This window comes from Bombina bombina, chromosome 10 (genome assembly GCF_027579735.1).
Source record: "Bombina bombina isolate aBomBom1 chromosome 10, aBomBom1.pri, whole genome shotgun sequence".
Classification (NCBI taxonomy): domain Eukaryota; kingdom Metazoa; phylum Chordata; class Amphibia; order Anura; family Bombinatoridae; genus Bombina; species Bombina bombina.
Window position 1 is genome coordinate 57,929,119 of NC_069508.1, and position 22,350 is coordinate 57,951,468.

Below are 22,350 nucleotides of genomic sequence, written 5' to 3' on the forward strand. Positions count from 1 at the left end.
CCATTCACCTGATTTCTCTACAGAAAAAATACTCATATACAAACAACACCAAACAAGAACATAAAACACTCTTGTCCTTCAACTCATAATCACATTTAAACATATATTGCACCTGCACCAAATAGACATAGTATATCACAAACAAGGGGGGACCCAGAATAAATATGACAGATTATTTCACAGTTCCTCTTATAGACCAATAAATAGACCCAACTTCAAACAGAACAAGAAACCTAACACAAACAATACAAATTGTCTTTTTCCCCCTCTAAGAAAACACCAAACGGAAAGAGTAAGACAGAATCCACAGGAAATCCCCCTAGCCCCACAATGGTTCCAAAATGGAACAGAAAACAACAAAACAAAAAGAGAACAAGAGAATACAGAGGAGAAAAAAAGGGAGAAAAAGGATAAAAATCCTTAGATCACAGAATATAAAAATTGATGCAAACACGGACACAAAAAATTAACTTGTCAGATAGACCACTAACATTAGATGAACAAATTGTCTTGCAAAAGGGTCTGTCTTTTGCACTCACTAGAGACCCTAAATCCCTTTGACATTTTTGTGGATCTTAACAAATATATAAGAAAACTAACCCTAAAATGACATTATAAAAAGCAGAAAATTGAAAGTCTGAAAACACAAAATGAGTTGTATATTACAACCCTAACAGATTCCGACCTTGAGGCACTCATTATCCTTCAAGAATTAGAGACAAATAATAGACAACGTGCAGAACATGAGACTCCACCCTTAACAGAGATACAAGCTCTATCCTATGCCCAACATACAACCTCCCTTATCTTTCTTCCCAGATTCTAAAGGAAACTTTATCCCTGTCTTCTACAAAATAGTAAAAGAAGAAGAAAGTCTGCATGAATTATAAAATTAAAAAAGATTTTTTTAATAAACATTAAAGATAATAAATCTATCATCATCAGGGAAGCAGACAAAGGAGGAGGGATAGTTGTGCAAAATAGAACAGACTACCTTGTGAAAGCCTATCATTTACTAGGAGACCCTTCCACATATAAAAAAACTCAAAGGAGACCCTTCGAAAACATTTAATAAAGAATATGGGAATCTCTTAGACAATGCTAGACACTTAAAAATCCTAAAAGATAACGAATACAAATTCCTGACAAAAGACACTCCCACGCTAGCTATATTTTACCACCTTCTTAAGATACATAAAAACAAAGATAAACCACCAGGGAAGCCCATAGTCTAAGGTATCAATTCACTGAAATAAAAATTATCTGAATTCATTGATACTTTTCAACAACCATTAGTACCACACCTCAAATCATTTTTAACAGACTCCTCTGACACAATTAAAAAACTATCTGAAATAAAATGGGAGAATAATTATTTATTGGCCACACTAGATGTCAGTGCATGATAGCATGATACATAAATGTACCACACAATCAGGGTATAGAAGCAATAAAATACTTAAGGCTTAAGAAGCAAACTGATAAATTAAGACAAACAAATCTTCTTGTTGGAAGCCATTCAATTTATTTTTTGACAAAAAAACTTTCTTCAAATTAGTGGTACAGCAATGGGTACTAGCTTCACCCCAAGCTATGCCAACTTATACATGGGAGTATGGTAAGAAACACATATTTGTACAACAACTCCTTTCAACCCTATTTAGATTTCTGGGGAAGATACTTCAATGACATCATCTTAATAAAGACAGGCACCAAAGAGAGTTTAGATCAGTCTGTTTAATTTCTAAACAAAAATTAGTTGAATTCCTCTTTCACTGGAAAAATGAATAACTCTAAAATAGAATTTGTTGACATAATCTTTTTCCATGAAGGTAACTAGATATGTGCATGGCGAAAAAATTCGGTTCGGATCGATTCAGAATTTTTCGAATTTCGGTTCGGATCGATTCGAATTCGGAAAATTTTGAATCGATTCGGTTCAGATTCGTTTCGGATTCATTCGGATTCGAAGAAATCCGTCTGGATTCGGTTCGATTCGAAAATTCGGAATTTCGGTAAGTGTTAGGTAGGATTAGACTAGTATTATGTACTGTATATTAGGTGTAACCCATAGCAGAGTGATATAACCTAATATACTGTACAATACTAGTGTAATCCATGGCCATTCGAATTTACCAAATAAATCCGAACTAATTCGGATTTATTCAGTAAATTTGGCAGTATTTTAATTCGGAAATTCGGTTTGGTTCGATCCGAATCTCCGAATTTGACGAATTTCCGAATCGATCCGAAATGAATTGCACATATCTAAAGGTAACCATATCTTCCCCAAGCTGTTTAAAAAGGAAACCGACACCAATCGTTACCTTGCTAAAAGTAACCATAATCCCAAAATAATGTGCCCTTTGGCCAGTTCCAGCGAATATGCAAGAACTGCTCAAAACTGGTTTACCAAGAAGCTCAAGAACTAAAAATAGATTTCTACACAAAGGCTTCTTCCCTAAACTACTAGCGTAAGAATACACTAAAAGTAGAAATGTAGATAGAAAATCCCTCCTAAGTTATAATTAGAAAAATACGAAAGAATAACAAGGTTCTTTTAGCTTAATCACAAAAAGAACCAATAAGTTATTTTATTTTAAAAAAAAAACAGAATTTAAAATCCATCTTGGCCCCCAGTCAACTGAATCCTACAGATTCATCTGAAGCCAAATGGCTAGGTAAAGTGTCTGAAGGGTTCTATAAGTGCAACAGGCATAATTGTACTGCACAACATAACTTAAACCCATACTTGTGGGTTATGTTTATTTCTATAGGAAGAATCAATTGATCACAAATTCTAAAAAATTTCGGCAACGATATTAACACTGCTTTAGAACTTCCAAACTCATTATATACTCCTGGAGTAAAGGTTTATTAACTTGTTTTTATTTATGGTATTAAGGTTTGAACATGCAATACAGATTTAACTGTGTGTCTTTATCTTAAAATTTAATAAAATTAAGTTTAGTGTATAATAAGAACAAACCTACAATACTACTATACTTTCTTTTGTAACAGCAACAGTCTTTATTAAAATAAATCCAATTATCAAATTATCTGATCAAGTGAGAATGCTCATGAAACGTGTGATACAGCAGTGATGTCATTTCCTGTCACACAGTTTCACTGAGATGCCAGAGCTGATACATATTGCACCTGACATTTTCTGTATATGGAGTAACATCCATGTGGTATTGTTACTTACAAACTGCTTATAGACTACTTTTAAACCAGACTTTTGGAGACTCATTTTCCCATCAGTAATATAGAGGGTTACATCAGATCTATTATCCACTTTGATAAGTTTTATCATTGGATTTATATTATTAAAGACTGCTTGTTACGGATACCTGTTAGTGGAAATTACCATTCCTCTCACATTAACCCCTTAATGACCACAATGTACCCTGTATGTCACTGGTCATTAAGGGTTTTTTCAGGACATAATAGCACAAGTCTAGCAAGAAGACGCTATTAATACCCTCCCTCCAGCAGGCTTTGTGGAATAGAGCAGTCTCAACGCTGGTGGCAAGACTGCGCTATATAACAATCAAGTCCCAAAAAAAGGCCAGTGACATACAGGGTACGTCGCTGGTCCTTAAGGGGTTAAGAACATCTTGGGAAAAGAAGGTACTTTTTTCTCATACTGTGAGACTAACAAATATGCCCACATTAATATTAAAGTGTAAGCTTAATTAGTTCACAGGATAGTCTTATGTGTATTGCAGGCATTCTTGAAGTCAACCACAGTATTTGTCTTTACCAGCTCTAATGGAAATTTATTCTATGAATCAACCACCGTTTCTGTAAAGACGTTCTTCTGCAAATTACTCCTGAACCGACTACCCTTCAACTTGAGTTCATGACCTCTTGTTCTGGAATTGCTCTTTTTGAGAAAAACTACTTACACACTCAGCTTTATTTAAGATCCTTAATATACTTGAAAGTTTCTATCATATCACCTCTTTTCATTCCCTCAGCTAAGATATACATATTTAGGTCATGGGGCCTCTAGTTTTATTTTTTAGACCATGTACCATTTAAGTAGCTCTACTTTGGACAGATTGTGGTTTGTTTATTTATATCCTTCTGGAGATGGTATCCAGAACTGTACACAATACTTAAGATGATGCCTAACTAGTGATCTGTAAAGTGGCCTAAGAACCTTACTATTCCTAAACTAAATCCAAGTTGTCAATAGTCCAAAGTCATCATTGACTGAAGTAAGTTCAGGTGTTATCTCCTGAGCTGTGAGCTTCTCTGCACATTACACAAAGAACATTTGTACTAGAATTTCTAGAACTGAAACCTTAACTTAAAGTTTTGGCATTCTCTGGTAGGCAAGTGGATTTATTAATGCTGCCTCCTTTTCTAGTTTAATTGCTTCTAAAAAAGCATTTAAACTTGTCTAACAAATACAATGTTCCTTTAGCAACCAATTTCAAGCCACATCTCTTAAACAACCTATTATCTTGCCAAACCAAGCTATAATGGGTTATAAAATCAAAATCCCATTTCCTTGCACCACTTATCTAACCAAGAGGTCGATTTCAATCTTTCTGATATTCTTTTTTTGATATCCGAAAAATTATCTGGTAAGCATAAAACATTTTTTGTTTTATAAGATGGTGAGAGTCCATCAGCCATCACTTGAGGGATCCAATATTCAAGCTGTAAAGTCCATGAGACCATCAAGAAATAGGGCGGAAAAGAACTGCAGCCTGTAGAACTTTACTACCAACAAAGCTTCAGAAGAGGCAAAGGTATCAAAATGGTAACATTTGGTAAAAGTATGTAAAGATGACCAAGTAACTTTCTTACAAATCTGTTTAATGGAAGATTTATCTCTAATTAAAAAAAAGTTAGCTACTGCTCTGGTAGAATAAGCAGACCTCCCCACTACCAGATATGCTTTGTGAATCAAAGCTTTAAATGGACATGAAACCCAAAATTTTTCTTTCCGGAGTCATACAATTTAAATAGCTATCCACTTTACTTCTATTATCAAATTTTTGAAGGAGCAGCAAAACACTACTGAAAGATAACTAAACACATGTGCAGTCACCCATCAGTGACTAACTCCCAGTAGAGAACTGCTGCTACTGAGCCTTCCTAGGTTTCCTCAGCAACAAAAGATACCAAGAGAACAAAACAAATTAGACAATATAAGTAAAATAGAAGGTTGTTTAAAAGTGCATGCTGTGTCTGAATCATGAAAGATAAAATTTGACTTTACTGTCCCTTTAAGTCAAGCTGCCAAGCTAATTACAGTCACTTTCTGTCCCTTGTGAGGGCCAGAGAAATGAATGAACAATGATGAAGAATGTTGAATTCCACTCATTAATTTTGTATGGCTGTGGACAGAGAGATGGGACTAAAATTTTCTGATTGATGTTATCAGTAATTGGTTTGTAAAATCGCCTTATCCTGATGAAAAATTAGGTAAGGATAATCACAAAAGAGAGCAGAAAGTTCAGACACCCTACTGGCAGAGGAAATGGACAATAGAATGAGAATTTTCCAGGGCCAGGACAATAGTTGAATGTCCAGACCATGCATAGGTTCAAACGGTTGAGTCTGAAGAACCCTCAAAACCAATTTAAGATTCTACAGAGGGGAAACAGGTCTGTTAGGTGGTCATATCCTAACTAAAGCCTGAAGAAAGGCTTGATAAAATGTAAATGTAATTTACTGATAGGTATTATTTATATTGATCTATGTATTGATTTCAATACAGTCAATAGCTTGTAGATACGTATGTTGTACATATTGATGATGACGACATATTCAGTATAATTTATTATTTGGTGTGCAGATTGTTGGAACATGTGTGTTATTAGTTGTTCTGTGGGTGATGAGCATTTATCAAGTGCCTTTGGTTGTTGAACTCAATTTGTCCATTTTGGTTGTTGAACTCAATGTGTCCATTTTGTGGTCAACATTTAGTGACTAACTTGAGATTGTGATCGCAAGTATTAATGTTCTTCGTACATCATATGGGTGAATTTACAGATATCTGCTCAGGTTTGATTTACTCTTTTTTCAAATATGGAAATCCAGTTATTGTTTCTATTGTTATTGTTCTGATGACTGAAAAGGCATATCCGGCGTCATAAAACAGCTGGTAAACATGATCGGAAAAAATGGAATCGACCCCCAATATCTCATATTCAGTGATGTTTGATCAAGTAAACATTATTAGTTTGTTTCCTTCACACAATGCAATTTGATGACAAATATACTACTTTACAGAGGAATTGTTTTTTTCCCCTCTCTCGCTTATACCTTTTATGTATATATGCGTGTGTGTGTATAATGTGCATGTGAGTGTTTGTGTGTGTGTATGTGTATATATATATATATATATATGTGTGTGTGTGTGTGTATGTGTATATATATATATGTGTGTGTGTGTGTGTATATATGCTTGTGTATAATGTGCATATGTGTCTATGTTTCTGTGTGTGTGTTTGTGTGTGTATATGTTTGTGTATAATGTGCATCTGTGTGTATGTTTCTGTGTGTGTGTATATGTGTGTGCATGAGACTGTTTGTGTGTGTGTATAATGTGCATCTGTGTGTATGTTTCTGTGTGTGTGTGTGTGTTTGTGTGTGTATATGTGTGTGCATGTGACTGTTTCTGTGTGTGTGTGTGTGTGTGTGTGTTTGTGTGTGTATATGCGTGTGCATGAGACTGTTTGTGTGTGTGTATAATGTGCATGTAAGTGTGTGTGTACAGGTCTGTTTGTGTGCCAGCACTTACTTGTTGTCTTGTCGTATAGGTAGTAAGTTTCTTTCTTGGTGGAGTTCACCCCTAGAAATACTTTATAGTTATTGTCTTCGTACCAGTTAAATGAGAACACTCTGGCACCTCCCCCCTCAGGGTAACCACAGAACAGGTTTGAAAGAGAGTTCATGAGCTGAGTGAATGTCCTTGGCCCTCCTTCCTGCACAAGTGGTCGCAGCACCCAAAATAGGTCCTGAATACTGGGTTGCTGGGCTAACTGCAAGTAATATAAAAAATGGAGGATTAGTTAACACTTCAGACTTCATCAATATATTCTCATGGAAAGGACATCGTTTTTGACCAAGGGTATCAAGAGAAAGCGGTATGTTAGATAACTAGTACATTGGAACGTTTTTTAAACCTGTACTCTCTATTTCAAACATGAAAGTTTCATTTTGATTTCATGTAACTTTATTTTAAAGGGCCATAAAACATTTTAAGTTATGTGTATATTATAATGGGCCAACTGAGGTAAAACAGTGTGTGAAAAAAAAGTGTAAAAAAAGCTTATAAGTATTTTAATAAAATTTCCAAAAATCTGCAAAATTACTTACACTTTAATGTTGCCAAGTGTAGCCTGCTCCACCCCCCTTATTAGTGTCCTTCTCCAAACCTTGTGGTATAATCTAACAAAGTGAGTATGCATGTGAGGATAATTACTAATAAGGGGGAGTTAATGTGGGACAGCAGGTACTGCTATTGTTTCTTGCCAAGAGGCTTGCACGTTTCCATGGGGATAATGTCACATGCTTTGTGAAAATGTCAGCATTATACTGTGCACTGCTTTAGTCAGGTGTCATGTGACACATGCAAGAGTGCATTCTGCAGAAGCTATAGCCTGGATAGCACCTTCCACATATGTAAATGCTCAGGGGGGAGCTTGCTGCAAACAAAACTATGCCTGAATTAAAGGAGTTAAAACAGAAACAGTTTTGCAGGTAAGCTTTGGCTGCATTATATATTTAGAAACTTATGTTAGTTCATACTGTTTTATGTCCCTGTAAATGTATTTGGAAAAACAATTTTTAATTAAAAAATATACTTCTGAAATCTGCAAGTGTAACAAGCCAAAATCTAAAATGTAATATATGTGGATGGGAAGTAAAGAAAATATTTTTACTATAATATTTCTGAAAATAAATTAATACACTTGAAAATGTGTATCAAGGGGAATGCATTGGCTTTTTGAAGATATTTTTTCAAGTGGGTGCGGCATGGCTTACCTCTCGTAGCGATTCGGACAAGTTAGACATAACTCTACCCCAGAATCGAAGATCAATCCCATGAGAACGACTGTCTAACACAGTAGGAAGCTGTAAAAGTAAGTTAAGGACATTTTAAAGGTTCAGTATATACCAATTTTCATATAAAAGCATGTAATAGACACACTACTATAAAGAAGAATATGCACAGATACTGATCTAAAAATCCAGTAAAAACTTGTTTAAAAACTTTCTTAGAAACTCCCAGTTTAGCACTGTTGATGAGGTTAGGCTGGGACACCCAGTGAAAGGGGCTGGGAAATCAGAAAGAGCAGACCCCCTCCCCCTTTCCTGTATATGAAAATATACATTACACAAACAGGAGCACGCAGGAATCTGTAGACCTGGGTCTACATCTGATACTTTGGGGGTTGGTTAGGAGACTTAAAATCAGCACAATGTTAATAAAAAATATGCAAAACTATAAATTGTTACAAAAACACTCCCAGACTGGCTATATAAATGGATCATCTACAAAATATTTATGTGAAGAAAAATCTAGTGTACAATGTCCCTTTAAAAATAAATACATAAAACCATCTTTGGCATAACCATGTTTATACTGCAAGACAAAACTGTTCAAAACCAAATAGAGGAAATAATCATACGGATAGACACATATTGCTGTATAACTGTCCACTCCCTCTTGTATATCATTTTAAATAACGCAAATGTAACTGTGCACAACAAACCAATCAGAATACTTACCTTATACCAGGTTTGGGAAACAGGATATCAAACTTAAGAGCCAGAGTAAACAGTGAAATTTAATAAGCCAGATATACATTTTCATGTGTATGAGAGTATGTATATATAGATCATTTAATGTATATTACTAGTCCTTATTTAAAGCGACAAATGTTTATTTCATGATTCAGATAGAGCATGGAATTTTAAACAACCTTCTAATTTGCTTTTCTTCGTTCTCTTGGTAACATTTGTTGAAAAGTAGGGGGTGTAAGCTCAGGAGTGGGTACGTGTCTGGAGCACTATATAGCAGCAATTTTGCAAGAATGCTATCCATTCTCAAGAGAACTAGATGGCACCATTATTTCCTACCATGTAGTGCTCCAGACACCTAGGTATCTCTTCAACAAAAAATATCATGAGAATGAAATTGGATATTAGAAGTAAACTTGAAATTTTATTAAAAATTATATGCCCTGTCAGAATTGCAAAAATTGCATATGTGTGTGGCCATCAATAATCAGCTAGCTCCCAGTAGAACTTTGCTGCTCTTGAGCCTAGTAAAGCTTTTCAACAAAGGATATCAAGTAAACAAAGTTAATTTGAATATAGAAGTAAATGGTAAAGTCCCTTAAAAATGAATGCTCTATTCGACCCATGAAAGTTTAATATTGAATTCCATGTCCCTTTAATTGGGCAATAAAATGTGTCCATATCTTCACTGTTGATTAATTGCTACCTGTTATTTTTTGGAACATAAATTGTTTATTATATTTAGCAATAACCTCCAAACACTTATTCAATGAATCAATACATATAAACACAAAGAAAAAAAGAAACTAATATATGTGTGTTTACAAGCGAGAACAATGAAGCATTTTTGTTCTTAACTCACCCTTAAACGTTTTGCAATACTAAGTCATGTTTAATGCAAACAACAAGAAATTCTTCCTTAACATTCATCAAACAAATCACAAAATAACTCAGGAGGAATAGACTGTTTGTGCCAAAAGGCCAGTGAGACCGGAGATTAACAACTCCAGTCTGTATGGAGCCCTGTTTTTTTGTTTTTGTTTTTTAATTAAAAAGACGATATGCTGATAAAATCTATACAGGTGGCCCTCGTTTTACATTGGTTCAATTTACACCGTTTCAGAATAACAAAAAAAAATTTCCAGTCATGTGACTGCTATTAAAAAGCATTGAGAAGCAGTGCATTTATTAAAATAGCCAGTAGGTGGAGCTGTCCGCTTGTGGTGGAGCTCTCCGCTTGTGTTGCAGCAAAGCCAACCAAGCTGAAATTAATCAGTTTAACCAGACCTGAGCTATCGAGCAGATTTCAAAGGAACAAGATTTTCCTGTCTATAAATCAGCCCAGATTGGAATGCATAGAAAGTACTGTTTGCAGAAAAATGCAAGTGAAGTCTGTGTTGTGTGATTATTTTATTAGGTTTATAATGCTGTTTAGCAATTGTTTTTGTTCATTTAACTTAGTTTGATTATATATTCTGTGTTGTGTGATTATTTTATTAGGTTTATAATGCTGTTTAGCATTTAAAGTCTTCATTTCAAAGCTTTAAAAATAATGTATTAGGTGTTATTATGACAATTTTGAGAGGGGCCTAGAACCTATCTCCCTCACTTCTCATTGACTTACATTATAAACTGGGTTTCAATTTACAACTGTTTCGATTTACAACCATTCCTTCTGGAACCTAACCCCGGAGTAAACTGAGGGCTACCTGTATATGCTTTTTGTTCTAATATCTTCTGTATATTACTAAATATACATTATCATATAGGATAGGAGGTAAACTGTAATCTTTATTAATGTGTTTATTTATTTTTTTTATTAGCGTATTCATAGGGACATATTTATCAATGTGCAACATGATATGAAGTAGCAAGGCAGTAGGAGGCAGAGTCACATGACACCTGACTAAAGCGTGCTTCATAACTTCTGTTTCCAGCGAGGCTGAGGCTCGTCGGAAACAAGGGGTATCAAGCTTGTTGCCCCATAGACCTAGACAATCTATTTGCATAGCCAATAACGTTATACGGAGAAAACAAAGAAAAACATAAAGTGATACGCAGATCACTGAGAAATAAGAATACAAGCAAAAATATAACAAGGTAGAATTAAAGGGACATTCCAGCTCAAATTGGAATTCACATGGATGCATTTCAGTTTTGAATAAAAGCATTTTTGTAATATACACGTATTAGCAAAACTGCTTCTAGTAAAAGCTGTAGCTGTTTCAAAAGTGTATTTAAGTATGCACCGTGCACCAGCATTTTAAACACAGCACAGCACAGAGAGCCTAACCTGCTTGTATCATCTGGTAATGACTCAATTTGTTAATTGCTGACATGATAAAAGCCCCACTGGCACTCTGAGAAGCTGCAGTATTTAAAATGCTGATGCACTGAGAATATCTAGGTATGCTTCACATGCACGTGCAGAGAAAACTGTTAACACCAAAACAGTGGGTGATAACTTTTACTAGAAGAGTTTTGGCCAATACATGTAAATTGTTTCTATTCACAATAAAAAATCAATAACCTGTTTAAAATACTACACTGAACACAGGCTTAAAGATACAGCTCAATGACAAGTGTATACAGCCAAGAATGCAGGGACATAACTACAGGGGTCTCAGAGGTCTCAGTTGTGACCAGGACCACACATGTAGGGGGGCCACCTGACCCTGCAATCAGGTATTGCCAGATCTAGATCATGCTAGACATAGATCATGAAGGGTCTGGCTGCCAACCCTGCAAAAAAATTGATGACACTGTATGGAAATTCTATGAATTTGGCTTTACAAATATGGTGGCAGGTTTTCCAAGATGGCTGCTACATTGTTGTTCTACAGAAAAGCCTGCCACCATATTTGTACAGGAAGGCTATGCAAGTGCATGTTCTCTGATGTGGACTATATATATATATATTTATTTATTTTTTACAGTAAACACACCGTGCCCATAGGCCGCAATGTAAAGGCACTTTTCAGTGTCGCTTTTATTCTAACACCACACACCCGTCATTTTTACCCTTAAAAACTGCTTTGTGCAGTTAATTTTTAAACAAATAAAAATGCTGATTTTTTATTTTTTTATTTTAATAAACTAGCCCACACTTAATTTAGGGGTCAATTGGGGGAGATTTAGAAAATTAACCACTGATCTGATCTCTGGTAGCACTAATTGCTACCGCGAGCTAGCAGTAGCAATTAACCAGTCATTTGTAATGGTGAATTTGCCTGTTTACGGGCACGCAATAAATTAGCGCTCAACTTGTAATCTAGCATTTAGTTTTCAGTATTTTGCCACTTTGATTTTCCCTTTCTCAGACTGAAATGGATAAAAGAGACACCTGTTTTTTGAGAAAGACTAAGTTGTTGAAATATATCTCAATGTTTTCATCACATTTAGATTATGTAGCAATGATTCTTTGATGGCAAAAAAGAGGAAATACTGATCTTATGCTACAATCTTCCTACTTTAAACCACCATGGATAAAAAAAAAAGTTTGACTCACACAAACAGTAATTCACACAAGAGTGCATTTACTGTAACTTGATATAGTCACTCTTTTCTTTGTTGTATCTGATAATAAAAGGCTATTAAAAACATAGTATTGCATTGTTTTTGAAAAATATGTTTCACCAATAAAGCTGTGGGTTTAATTAATGTTCCTTTAAAGAAATAAATAAATGAATTAAATTGATAAAACTTTGATATTGTAATATACCATTTTTAACTATGTGTAAAAAAAAACATTGCAATATACCTTCATTGTTTTATTGTTTAAATGTTGTCACCTTTAATTTATTTTGACCCTGAAATTTGTGAGCTTTCCAGTTCCCATGAGTTTTTATAAAGTAATGGGCACCACCATGTTGAAATCTAGGTTTCACTTATCTAATTTCTTCTGTTGATGACAATTAGGAACAAATCAAGTGTGTCAAAAACAGCTGTGTAGAATATAGCAATATAAAAGAGACTGAAATCACTTTTAACCTGCTGGGCTCAACTTCAATAATCTAGTTAGTATTTATAATGCTACTGTCTTTCCTCCTGTGCCTAAAGCTTTTTTAAGCTGTTTTCCTATATGCACTCCTTCAAACTGTCAGTTGGTGAAGCTAACCCCTTTATAGGGCTCGATTTACCAAAGCCCTACGGCTGCAAGTACTCACAAGAACTTGCTCGCCGTAATTTATCAAGCAGCGGTCATCAGACCGCCGCTTCCTTAACCTCTTCGCCACCTCTAAGGTGGCGAAATTAAATCTCTGTGGTCGAGTCCGACTGACGAGATTGACAGCTCCTGCCCGCACGTGATTGGCTGTGCACGGGCAGGGGGCGGGATTGCACGCAAGCGCAAAATTGCGCTCGTGTGCAATGTTGATTACCTGCGGGTAATTTCGCCCCGCCTCAGGCGAGCTGAGGCGTACAGGGGTGCGTATACGTGCCCCTGTACGCCTCAACTTTGATAAATCTAGCCCTTAGTGGATGTTACAATCTAGGAGCCTAGGTATTTTCAGACTCTGTGAAAGAAATGGTGCACTTTCATAGACCAGTGATATTTCTGTTTTTTTGACAAATCTACGGGCTTCAGGATAGCATGCACAATATATAGCTTTACATTTTTGCAGTGTCTGTATTGCAATATATTTTTCTGGAAGCTTTTTTTTTTTTAAATATATTTTGTACAACTTTTAAACTATATAAAAATGCTAAACTGTAAAGCTCCCAATCTGTATCATATACACTAAGCCAAAGCAAATGCTACAGATGTCAAAATGCCAACGACATAAATGAACGTGCACTCCTTTTGTCACAGGGTGTGAGAATACCAAAGCACCAGGGGCGCGATCCGATATAGATCGCAGTTTGCGGCGCAAGCGAGGGAACCGGCGTCGCCCGCAGTTTCAGCTCGCAACTCGAGCTATCCCATATATGTCGCCGTCAGATGCTAACGTGCCGTAAGTCTGACAAACCAGCGATGTCCAGAAATCTGCACAAGTACAAATTTCTGGCGTCGCCAGTGACTTGCGCCACGTTAGAATCTGCCGGCGCCTCTAAAACCTGACTAAAGTCTAAAACACCCGCACTGTCTAACACGCCTCCCTAACATAGCCCGCACTGTCTAACACGCCTCCCTAACATAGCCCGACACGTCTAACCCTCTATCCGCTATCCCCCCTCACTAGCCTAACAATAAAAAAGCTATTAACCCCTAAACCGCCGCTCCCGTACCCCGCCGCAACCTAATAAAGTTATTAACCCCTAAACCGCCGCTCCCGTACCCCGCCGCCAGCTATATTATATCTATAACCCCCTAAAGTGAGCCCCTAACACCGCCGCCATCTATATTAAAATTATTAACCCCTAATGTAAGCCCCTTACACCGCCGCCATCTCTATTAAAATGATTAACCCCTAATTTAATCTACCTACCCCGCCGCCAGCTATATTATCTATATTAACCCTAAGTATATTATAGTTAATATAGGTATTACATTATATATATTAACTATATTAACCCTAATTATATTAGGGTTAATATAGTTAATATAGTTACTATAGTATTTATATTAACTATATTAACTCTATCTAACCCTAACACCCCTAACTAAATTTATATTAAATTAATCTAATTCATTTATAAACTAAAATATTCCTATTTAAATCTAAATACTTACCTATAAAATAAACCCTAAGATAGCTACAATATAATTAATAATTACATTGTAGCTATGTTAGGGTTAATATTTATTTTACAGGTAAATTGTTAATTATTTTAACTAGGTATTATAGCTATTAAATAGTTATTAACTATTTAATATCTACCTAGTTAAAATAATTACCCAATTACCTGTAAAATAAATCCTAACCTAAGTTACAAATACACCTACACTATCAATAAATTTAATAAACTACAAACATCTATCTAAAAATACAATTAAATTAACTAAACTAAATTACAAAAAAAAACAAACACTAAATTACAAAAAATAAAAAAAAGATTACAAGATTTTTAAGCTAATTACACCTATTCTAAGCCCCCTAATAAAATAATAAACCCCCAAAATAAAAAAAATTCCCTGCCCTATTCTAAATTAAACAAATTTCAAAGCTCTTTACCTTACCAGCCCTTAAAAGGGCCTTTTGTGGGGCATGCCCCAAAGAATTCAGCTCTTTTGCATACAACAAATACAACCCCCCCCCCATTACAACCCACCACCCACATACCCCTATTCTAAAACCACCCAAATCCCCCTTAAAAAAGCCTAACACTACCCCCCTGAAGATCTCCCTACCTTGTCTTCACCACACCGGGCCAAACTCCTCATCCGATCCGGGCGATGTCTTCCTCCAAGCGGCAAAGAAGAATTCTTCCTCCGGCGATGTCTTCCTCCAAGCGGCAAAGAAGAATTCTTCCTCCGGCGACGTCTTCCTCCATCCAGGCCGACGACTGAACGACGAATGAGGTACCTTTAAATGACGTCATCCATAGAGCTCAATCTGATTGGCTGATTGGATCAGCCAATCGGATTGAACTTGAATCTGATTGGCTGATTCAATCAGCCAATCAGATTTTTTTAACTTAATTCCGATTGGCTGATAGAATCCTATCAGCCAATCGGAATTCGGCGGACGCCATCTTGGATGACGTCATTTAAAGGTACCTCATTCGTCGTTCAGTCGTCGGCCTGGATGGATGCTCCGCGGCGGCGGAGCGAAGAAAGAAGATTGAAGATGCCGCCGGAAGAATGAAGACTTTGCTGCCGCTTGGAGGAAGACGTCGCCGGAGGAAGAATTCTTCTTTGCCGCTTGGAGGAAGACATCGCCCGGATCGGATCAGGAGTTCGGCCCGGTGTGGTCTTCAGGGGGGTAGTGTTAGGCTTTTTTAAGGGGGGTTTGGGTGGGTTTAGAATAGGGGTATGTGGGTGGTGGGTTGTAATGGGGGGGGGGATTGTATTTGTTGTATGCAAAAGAGCTGAATTCTTTGGGGCATGCCCCACAAAAGGCCCTTTTAAGGGCTGGTAAGGTAAAGAGCTTTGAAATTTGTTTAATTTAGAATAGGGCAGGGAATTTTTTTTATTTTGGGGGTTTATTATTTTATTAGGGGGCTTAGAATAGGTGTAATTAGCTTAAAAATCTTGTAATCTTTTTTTTATTTTTTGTAATTTAGTGTTTGTTTTTTTTTGTAATTTAGTTTAGTTAATTTAATTGTATTTTTAGATAGATGTTTGTAGTTTATTAAATTTATTGATAGTGTAGGTGTATTTGTAACTTAGGTTAGGATTTATTTTACAGGTAATTGGGTAATTATTTTAACTAGGTAGATATTAAATAGTTAATAACTATTTAATATCTATTATACCTAGTTAAAATAATTAACAATTTACCTGTAAAATAAATATTAACCCTAACATAGCTACAATGTAATTATTAATTATATTGTAGCTATCTTAGGGTTTATTTTATAGGTAAGTATTTAGATTTAAATAGGAATATTTTAGTTTATAAATGAATTAGATTAATTTAATATAAATTTAGTTAGGGGTGTTAGGGTTAGATAGAGTTAATATAGTTAATATAAATACTATAGTAACTATATTAACTATATTAACCCTAATATAATTAGGGTTAATATAGTTAATATATATAATGTAATAACTATATTAACTATAATATACTTAGGGTTAATATAGATAACATAGCTGGCGGCGGGGTAGGTAGATTAAATTAGGGGTTAATAATTTTTATATAGGTGGCGACGGTGTAAGGGGTCAGATTACGGGATAGATAAGGTAGATGACAGCGGTGTAAGGGGTTCTAATTAGGGGATAGATAAGGTAGATGGCGGCGGTTTTAGGGGCTCACAGTAGGGGGTTAGTTTATGTAGATGGCGGCGGGGTCCGGGAGCGGCGGTTTAGGGGGTAATAACTTTATTAGGGATTTCGGGGGGGGGGTGGATCGCGGTTGACAGGGAGATAGACATTGCGCATGCGTTAGGTGTTAGGTTTATTTTAGAAGATCGCGGTTGACAGGGAGATAGACATTGCGCATGCGTTAGGTGTTAGGTTTATTTTAGCAGCCAGTTTAGGGAGTTACGGGGCTCCAATAGTCAGCGTAAGGCTTCTTACGGCTGCTTTTTGTGGCGAGGTGAAAATGGAGTAAGTTTTCTCCATTTTCGCCACGTAAGTCCTTACGCTGCATATTGGATACCAAACTGCGCTGGTTTGGTATACCTGCCTATGGCCCAAAAAACTACGGGCGACGGCAGAAATATACGCGCGTAACTTCTAGGTTACGCCGTATATAGGATACCAAATCAGCGTAAATATTGGCGTCGCCGGCTTTTGCGGGCGACGCTTTATATCGGATCGACCCCCAAGATGTAGATGTCAGTATGAAAATGCAGAGCTTCACTAACTGGCACCAGTAAAGTGTTAAAAAAGAGATTGTAATTTAATTGTGCCCAGTAGTTATATGTCCTTTCAAAGGGACAGAATACACCAATCTTTATATAACTGCATATAAAAGACACTACTATAAAGAAGAATATCAGATACTAAAAATCCAGTATAAAACCTTTTAAAACACTTAGAAGCTCCCAGTTTAGCACTGTTTGATAAGGTTAGGCTGGGACACACAGTGAAAGGGGCTGGGAAATCAGGAAAAACAGACCACCCCTATCCCCCGCATATGAAACGACCCTTTACAATAGCAGCAGGAATCTGTAGACTGGGGTCTACATATTTGGGGCTTGGTTAGGAGCCTGAAAATCAGCACAATGTTATAAAAAAATAAACAAAATTATACATGGTCACAAAAACACCCACAGACGGGCTATATAAATGGATCATCTACAAAACATGCAAAGAAAAAATCTAGTGTACAATGTCCCTTTAAGTGAAACAGATCATGTGCAGCAACACAAAATTATTTCACAGTCCTACAATATTAATTTGTTTTAGAAGTAACATATGAAATATAGTAAATAGTTTAAAACTAAAGGACCACTCAATGCAGTACAATTGCATAAATAACAATTGCATAATAAAAAAGACAATGCAAAAATGCCTTCTCTGAATTTGAAATAAACAGTAGAAGTTTTTCGGACAAATTATTTTTTTCTCTCATATTCCGGCCCCCTGTATCATGTGACAGACATCAGCCAATCACAGACTAGTATACATATACCCTGTGAGCTTGCGCCCATGCTCAGTAGGATCTTGTGCCCCAGAAAGTGTGAATATAAAAAGACTGTGCAAAATGTAATAATGGAAGTAAATTGGAAAGTGTCTTAAATCTGCTGCTCTTTCTGAAACATAGAAGTTTAATTTGACTTGAGTGTTCCTTTAAAGGGACACTGAACCCAAATTTTTTCTTTTGTAAATTCAGATACAGCATGCAATTTTAAGCAACTTTCTAATATACTCCTATTATCAAATGTTCTACATTCTCTTGGTATCTTTATTTGAAATACAAGAATGTAAGTTTAGATGCCGGCCCATTTTTGGTGAACACACTGTGTTGTTCTTGCTGATTGGTGGATAAATTCATCCACCAATAAAAAAGTGCTGTCCAGAGTACTGAACCCAAAAAAACAGATTAAATGCCTTCTTTTTCAAATAAAGAAAGCTAGAGAACGAAGAAAAATTGATAAAAGAAATAAATTAGAAAGTTGCTTAAAATTGCATGCTCTATCTGAATGACGAAAGAAAAAATTTGGGTTCAGTGTCCCTTTAAGAATTATTACATTAACAGGTGGATCTTCAAGGGTTCACTAAAGTCAAAATTAGGGCTTAAGTGCAAATCCAGAACTTAGTGTGTTGCACTTTCACAAGAAGAAATTCAGCTCCAAAAACAGCCGAGTGCTGCTGGCGGCGGCCATTTTCGGCATTGGTTTCATAATGAGTGTTCTGAATGCACATCCCTTGTCAAAATTAAACTTTCATGATTCAGATAGAGCACACAATTTAAACAACTTTCCAATTCACATCCATTATCTAAATATGCACAATCATTTTATAAGCACACTTTCTGAGGCACCAGCCTCTACTGAGCATGTGCAAGAATTCACTGAATATACGACAATGCATTTTGTGATTGGCTGGTGGCTTTTCACATGATGCAGTTGGAAGTAAAATTAAACTAACTTTAATGTTTGTCAGAAAAAAGTCTACAACTAAGGTAAAATTCAAACAAAGTGCTTTTGCAATGAATTTTTATAATGCATTTATTGATTACGTTACACTACTGTGTTTAGTGGTCCTGTAAGTGAAAAATATCCCGCGCTGTAACACTAACTTATTTTAGTAACAAATGGAATGTAATTAATAGTAGAAGTGCATTCGTTTTCCGACAAATGCACATTCATCACGTTTGTTTTCGTTAACGAAAATAAAATCCGAATCAATGCACAAACTAAAATGAAAGAAAATTAAAAATACTGACAAAATTTGTTTCCTTTAATTTTTTTATAGCCAAATACTTACATTAACACGTTGAAGAGCACTTTAACCCAATCCCCTTCTTGCCAGAACCTCGGCCGCACATACATAGTGCAGGTCCTGGGAAACTAAAGCGTTAAGCAAGGTGTTAGCGCAGCCAGGTGTTAGCGCAGCCAGGGCTCTTGCAAGAAAAGGTTTGGGTTAACTCGCTCCCCGGCATGTTACGGTAAGTATTTGTAGCTACAGGTGAACTTAATACTTAAGAATTATTACTTTAACAGTGCAGGTCCTTGCGACGGGGGCTCTAGCAAGAAGAAGATAGGGTTAATGTGTTATCCCCCTGTAGCTTTAAAACATTTACATTCATTTAACGAAAACGTATGTAAATGTTTAACGAAAATTTGATTTTCGTTTTGTTTTAAACTAAATGAAAACTTAAAAGTGCATGAAACAAATAATCAGGAAAACTAATGTCCTTAAATATCCAAAACAAAAATTTAGTCCAAAATTAAATGTTTTGGCCTGCACATATCTAGTAAATAGTTTAATACTTAAAGGGACACTCAAGTCAAAATTAAACTGTCATTATTCAGATAGAGCAAGCAGTTTTAAAGAGATAGTAAACACCAAAAATTGTATTATTTAAAAAGATAGATAATCCCTCTATTTACCATACCCCAGTTTTGCATAACCTACACTGTTATATTAATACACATTTTACCTCTGTAATTACCTTGTATCCAAGCCTCTGCACCCTGCCTCCTTTTCTCAGATCTTTTGACAGACTTACATTTCAGACAATGCTGACTCTTAAATAGCTTCATGTGCGTGAGCACAATGCTATCCTATATGAAACACATGAACTAACTCCCTCTAGCTGTGAAAAAAATATATAGTTTTGATAGGTAAATACAAGAGAAAACAAGGCTCTATTTCTGTTTAAATGTAGTTATGACAAAAATGCTAAAAATGCTCTGGTCTTTTGGGGAAGTTTTAGTCTGAACTGCTCTGGTCCTTAAGGGGTTAAACAACTTTCCAATTTACTTCCATTAACAAAATGTGCACAGTCTTTTTTTTATATTTACACTTTTGGGCCACCAGCTCCTACTGAGCATGTGCAAGAATTCACAGACTATACGTATATGCATTTGTGATTGGCTGATGGCTGTCACATGGTACAGGAGGAGTGGAAATATTTGCTAGAAAAAAAATCTACTACTCATTTGAAGCTCAGACTAAGTGCTATTGCATTGTATTGTTATTATGTATCTGTCCATTATGAAAATCTACTGTTTTACTGGTCCTTTAAGAATGATTACATAAACAGTTGTATCCTACTCACTCAGCATTCATACTGGAATAAACTCAAAATGTCTCAATCAGCTGTAATAACAGTAATGTTCCTGTCTTTACCAGTCGCAGCTGTGCAAACCGCATATAAAATGCAATTCTCATACTGCCTGTGCTCTCTGCGGGCAGAATCGTGTTCTGTTCTGTTTCGTGCCAAGAAAAATCTGTTTGGCTTATTTTCCTATATCAAAAGATAGGACAAAAAATGCTTGGTTGTTTTTTTTTTCGCTCTCAGCACTTTTTATTTGAATTGATTGGGTAAGAAAGCGAAATACAATAATAAATTATTCCTAGCGAATAGTAACCATACACTTATTCTCTTACATATCAATAGTAAGCTGCCTTGTCTAGAAATTTACTTTAAAGGGTCCTTATAGTGGTAAATTGACATGCTCTAATTCATTAGCACATGCCATTTTAACACAAGCAATCCTGCAATGCAAAGTGTCTAACCCCTGAAACGGGGGTTAAACACATAAAGCATAGTAACATAGTAGATGAGGTTGAAAAAAAGACCGAAGTCCATGAAGTTCAACCTATACAATTCATAATATACTTATAAAAAGCTCCAGTTAAGCTTAAATAATCCCACTAAAAGGTGACCCATTTAACACAAGCAATCTTATCCCTGAATTCTGTTTCTAGCCAGAAATGTATCTAAACCATTTTTTAAATGTATCTAAGGTATTGGCATTCACTACCTCCTTTGATAATGAGTTCCACAATTTTATTGCTCTTACAGTGTAAAAAACGTACATAAATCTAGCCCTATGCAACTGCAAATGTTTAGGAAATATATAAATGTGTGTTTAATAGCCATACATTTCTAGGTGGCCCTTAAGGCTTCTAAAAAAATATCTGCAGCTCCCATGGGTTGTCAATTACTGATTTTAATTTTTTTTATATATATATATATATATATATATATATACACACATACATATATATATATATAATGATCAAAATAATCCACCAGGACGACCAATTATTTTTGGAATAAATAGTTTGACAAGTAGACTATCAGAATATTTTGATTTCTATCTCCAACCGATGGTACCGACACTCCAATCATACATCATACATACCCCACATTTATTATCTCTATTAGAGGATATAGAATGGAAAGAAGATTATGCTTTCGCAACATTAGATGTGGCCTCATTCTATACATCCATCCCACTTAAAAAAGGGATTGAGACACTAAGGAATACCTTAAAGAAGATGAACAAATAGATTTATGGGGTCTATTTATTATAGCGCAAGCGGACATGATACAATGTAGCGTATCATGCCCGCCGCACATCGATAAATGTCGAACTGCTGGTGCAAATGTGAACTGCTGGTGCAATGCCGCCCCCAGCAGATTCGCGGCCCAATGGGCATAAAATTTGCCCCAAGTTTTGCAAATCTCTAAATGGGAAAATTTGAAAACTATAAAGTATGGGACAATAACCAGTACAGTGCCAACACTGGGCCAGATTACAAGTGGAGCACTATTTATCACTCCCGCTTTTAGACTTCAATGGAGCAAGATAAGTGTAAAAACTTAACAACCTACTCGCGCATAAACCTGATTGCATTTTCTTAAATGCACTAACTCGACATGAAAACATTCATATTTCACATTCCAATGATCTTCACATAGAAGAATGTGTTCTATTTGTTTATACTTATATATTTATTTATATATATATATATATATATATATATATATATATATATATATATATATATATATATATGTGTGTGTGTGTGATTTTTTTAGTAAAATATATATCTATACCTATATACGG

At 35.7% G+C, this 22,350-nt stretch overlaps 1 protein-coding gene across 1 annotated transcript in view; it reads right to left on the reverse strand.

Moving 5' to 3' along the window:
* ABCA4 (ATP binding cassette subfamily A member 4) overlaps window positions 1–22,350 on the reverse strand; it is a 382,609-nt gene that overhangs the window by 285,121 nt on the left and 75,138 nt on the right. Inside the window, exons 7-8 of the mRNA XM_053693132.1 lie at window positions 8,014–8,103; window positions 6,767–7,007 (exon numbers count right to left, since the gene is read on the reverse strand). Coding sequence (XP_053549107.1) covers window positions 6,767–7,007; window positions 8,014–8,103 — 331 coding nt within the window. The remainder of the gene's footprint in view (window positions 1–6,766; window positions 7,008–8,013; window positions 8,104–22,350) is intronic.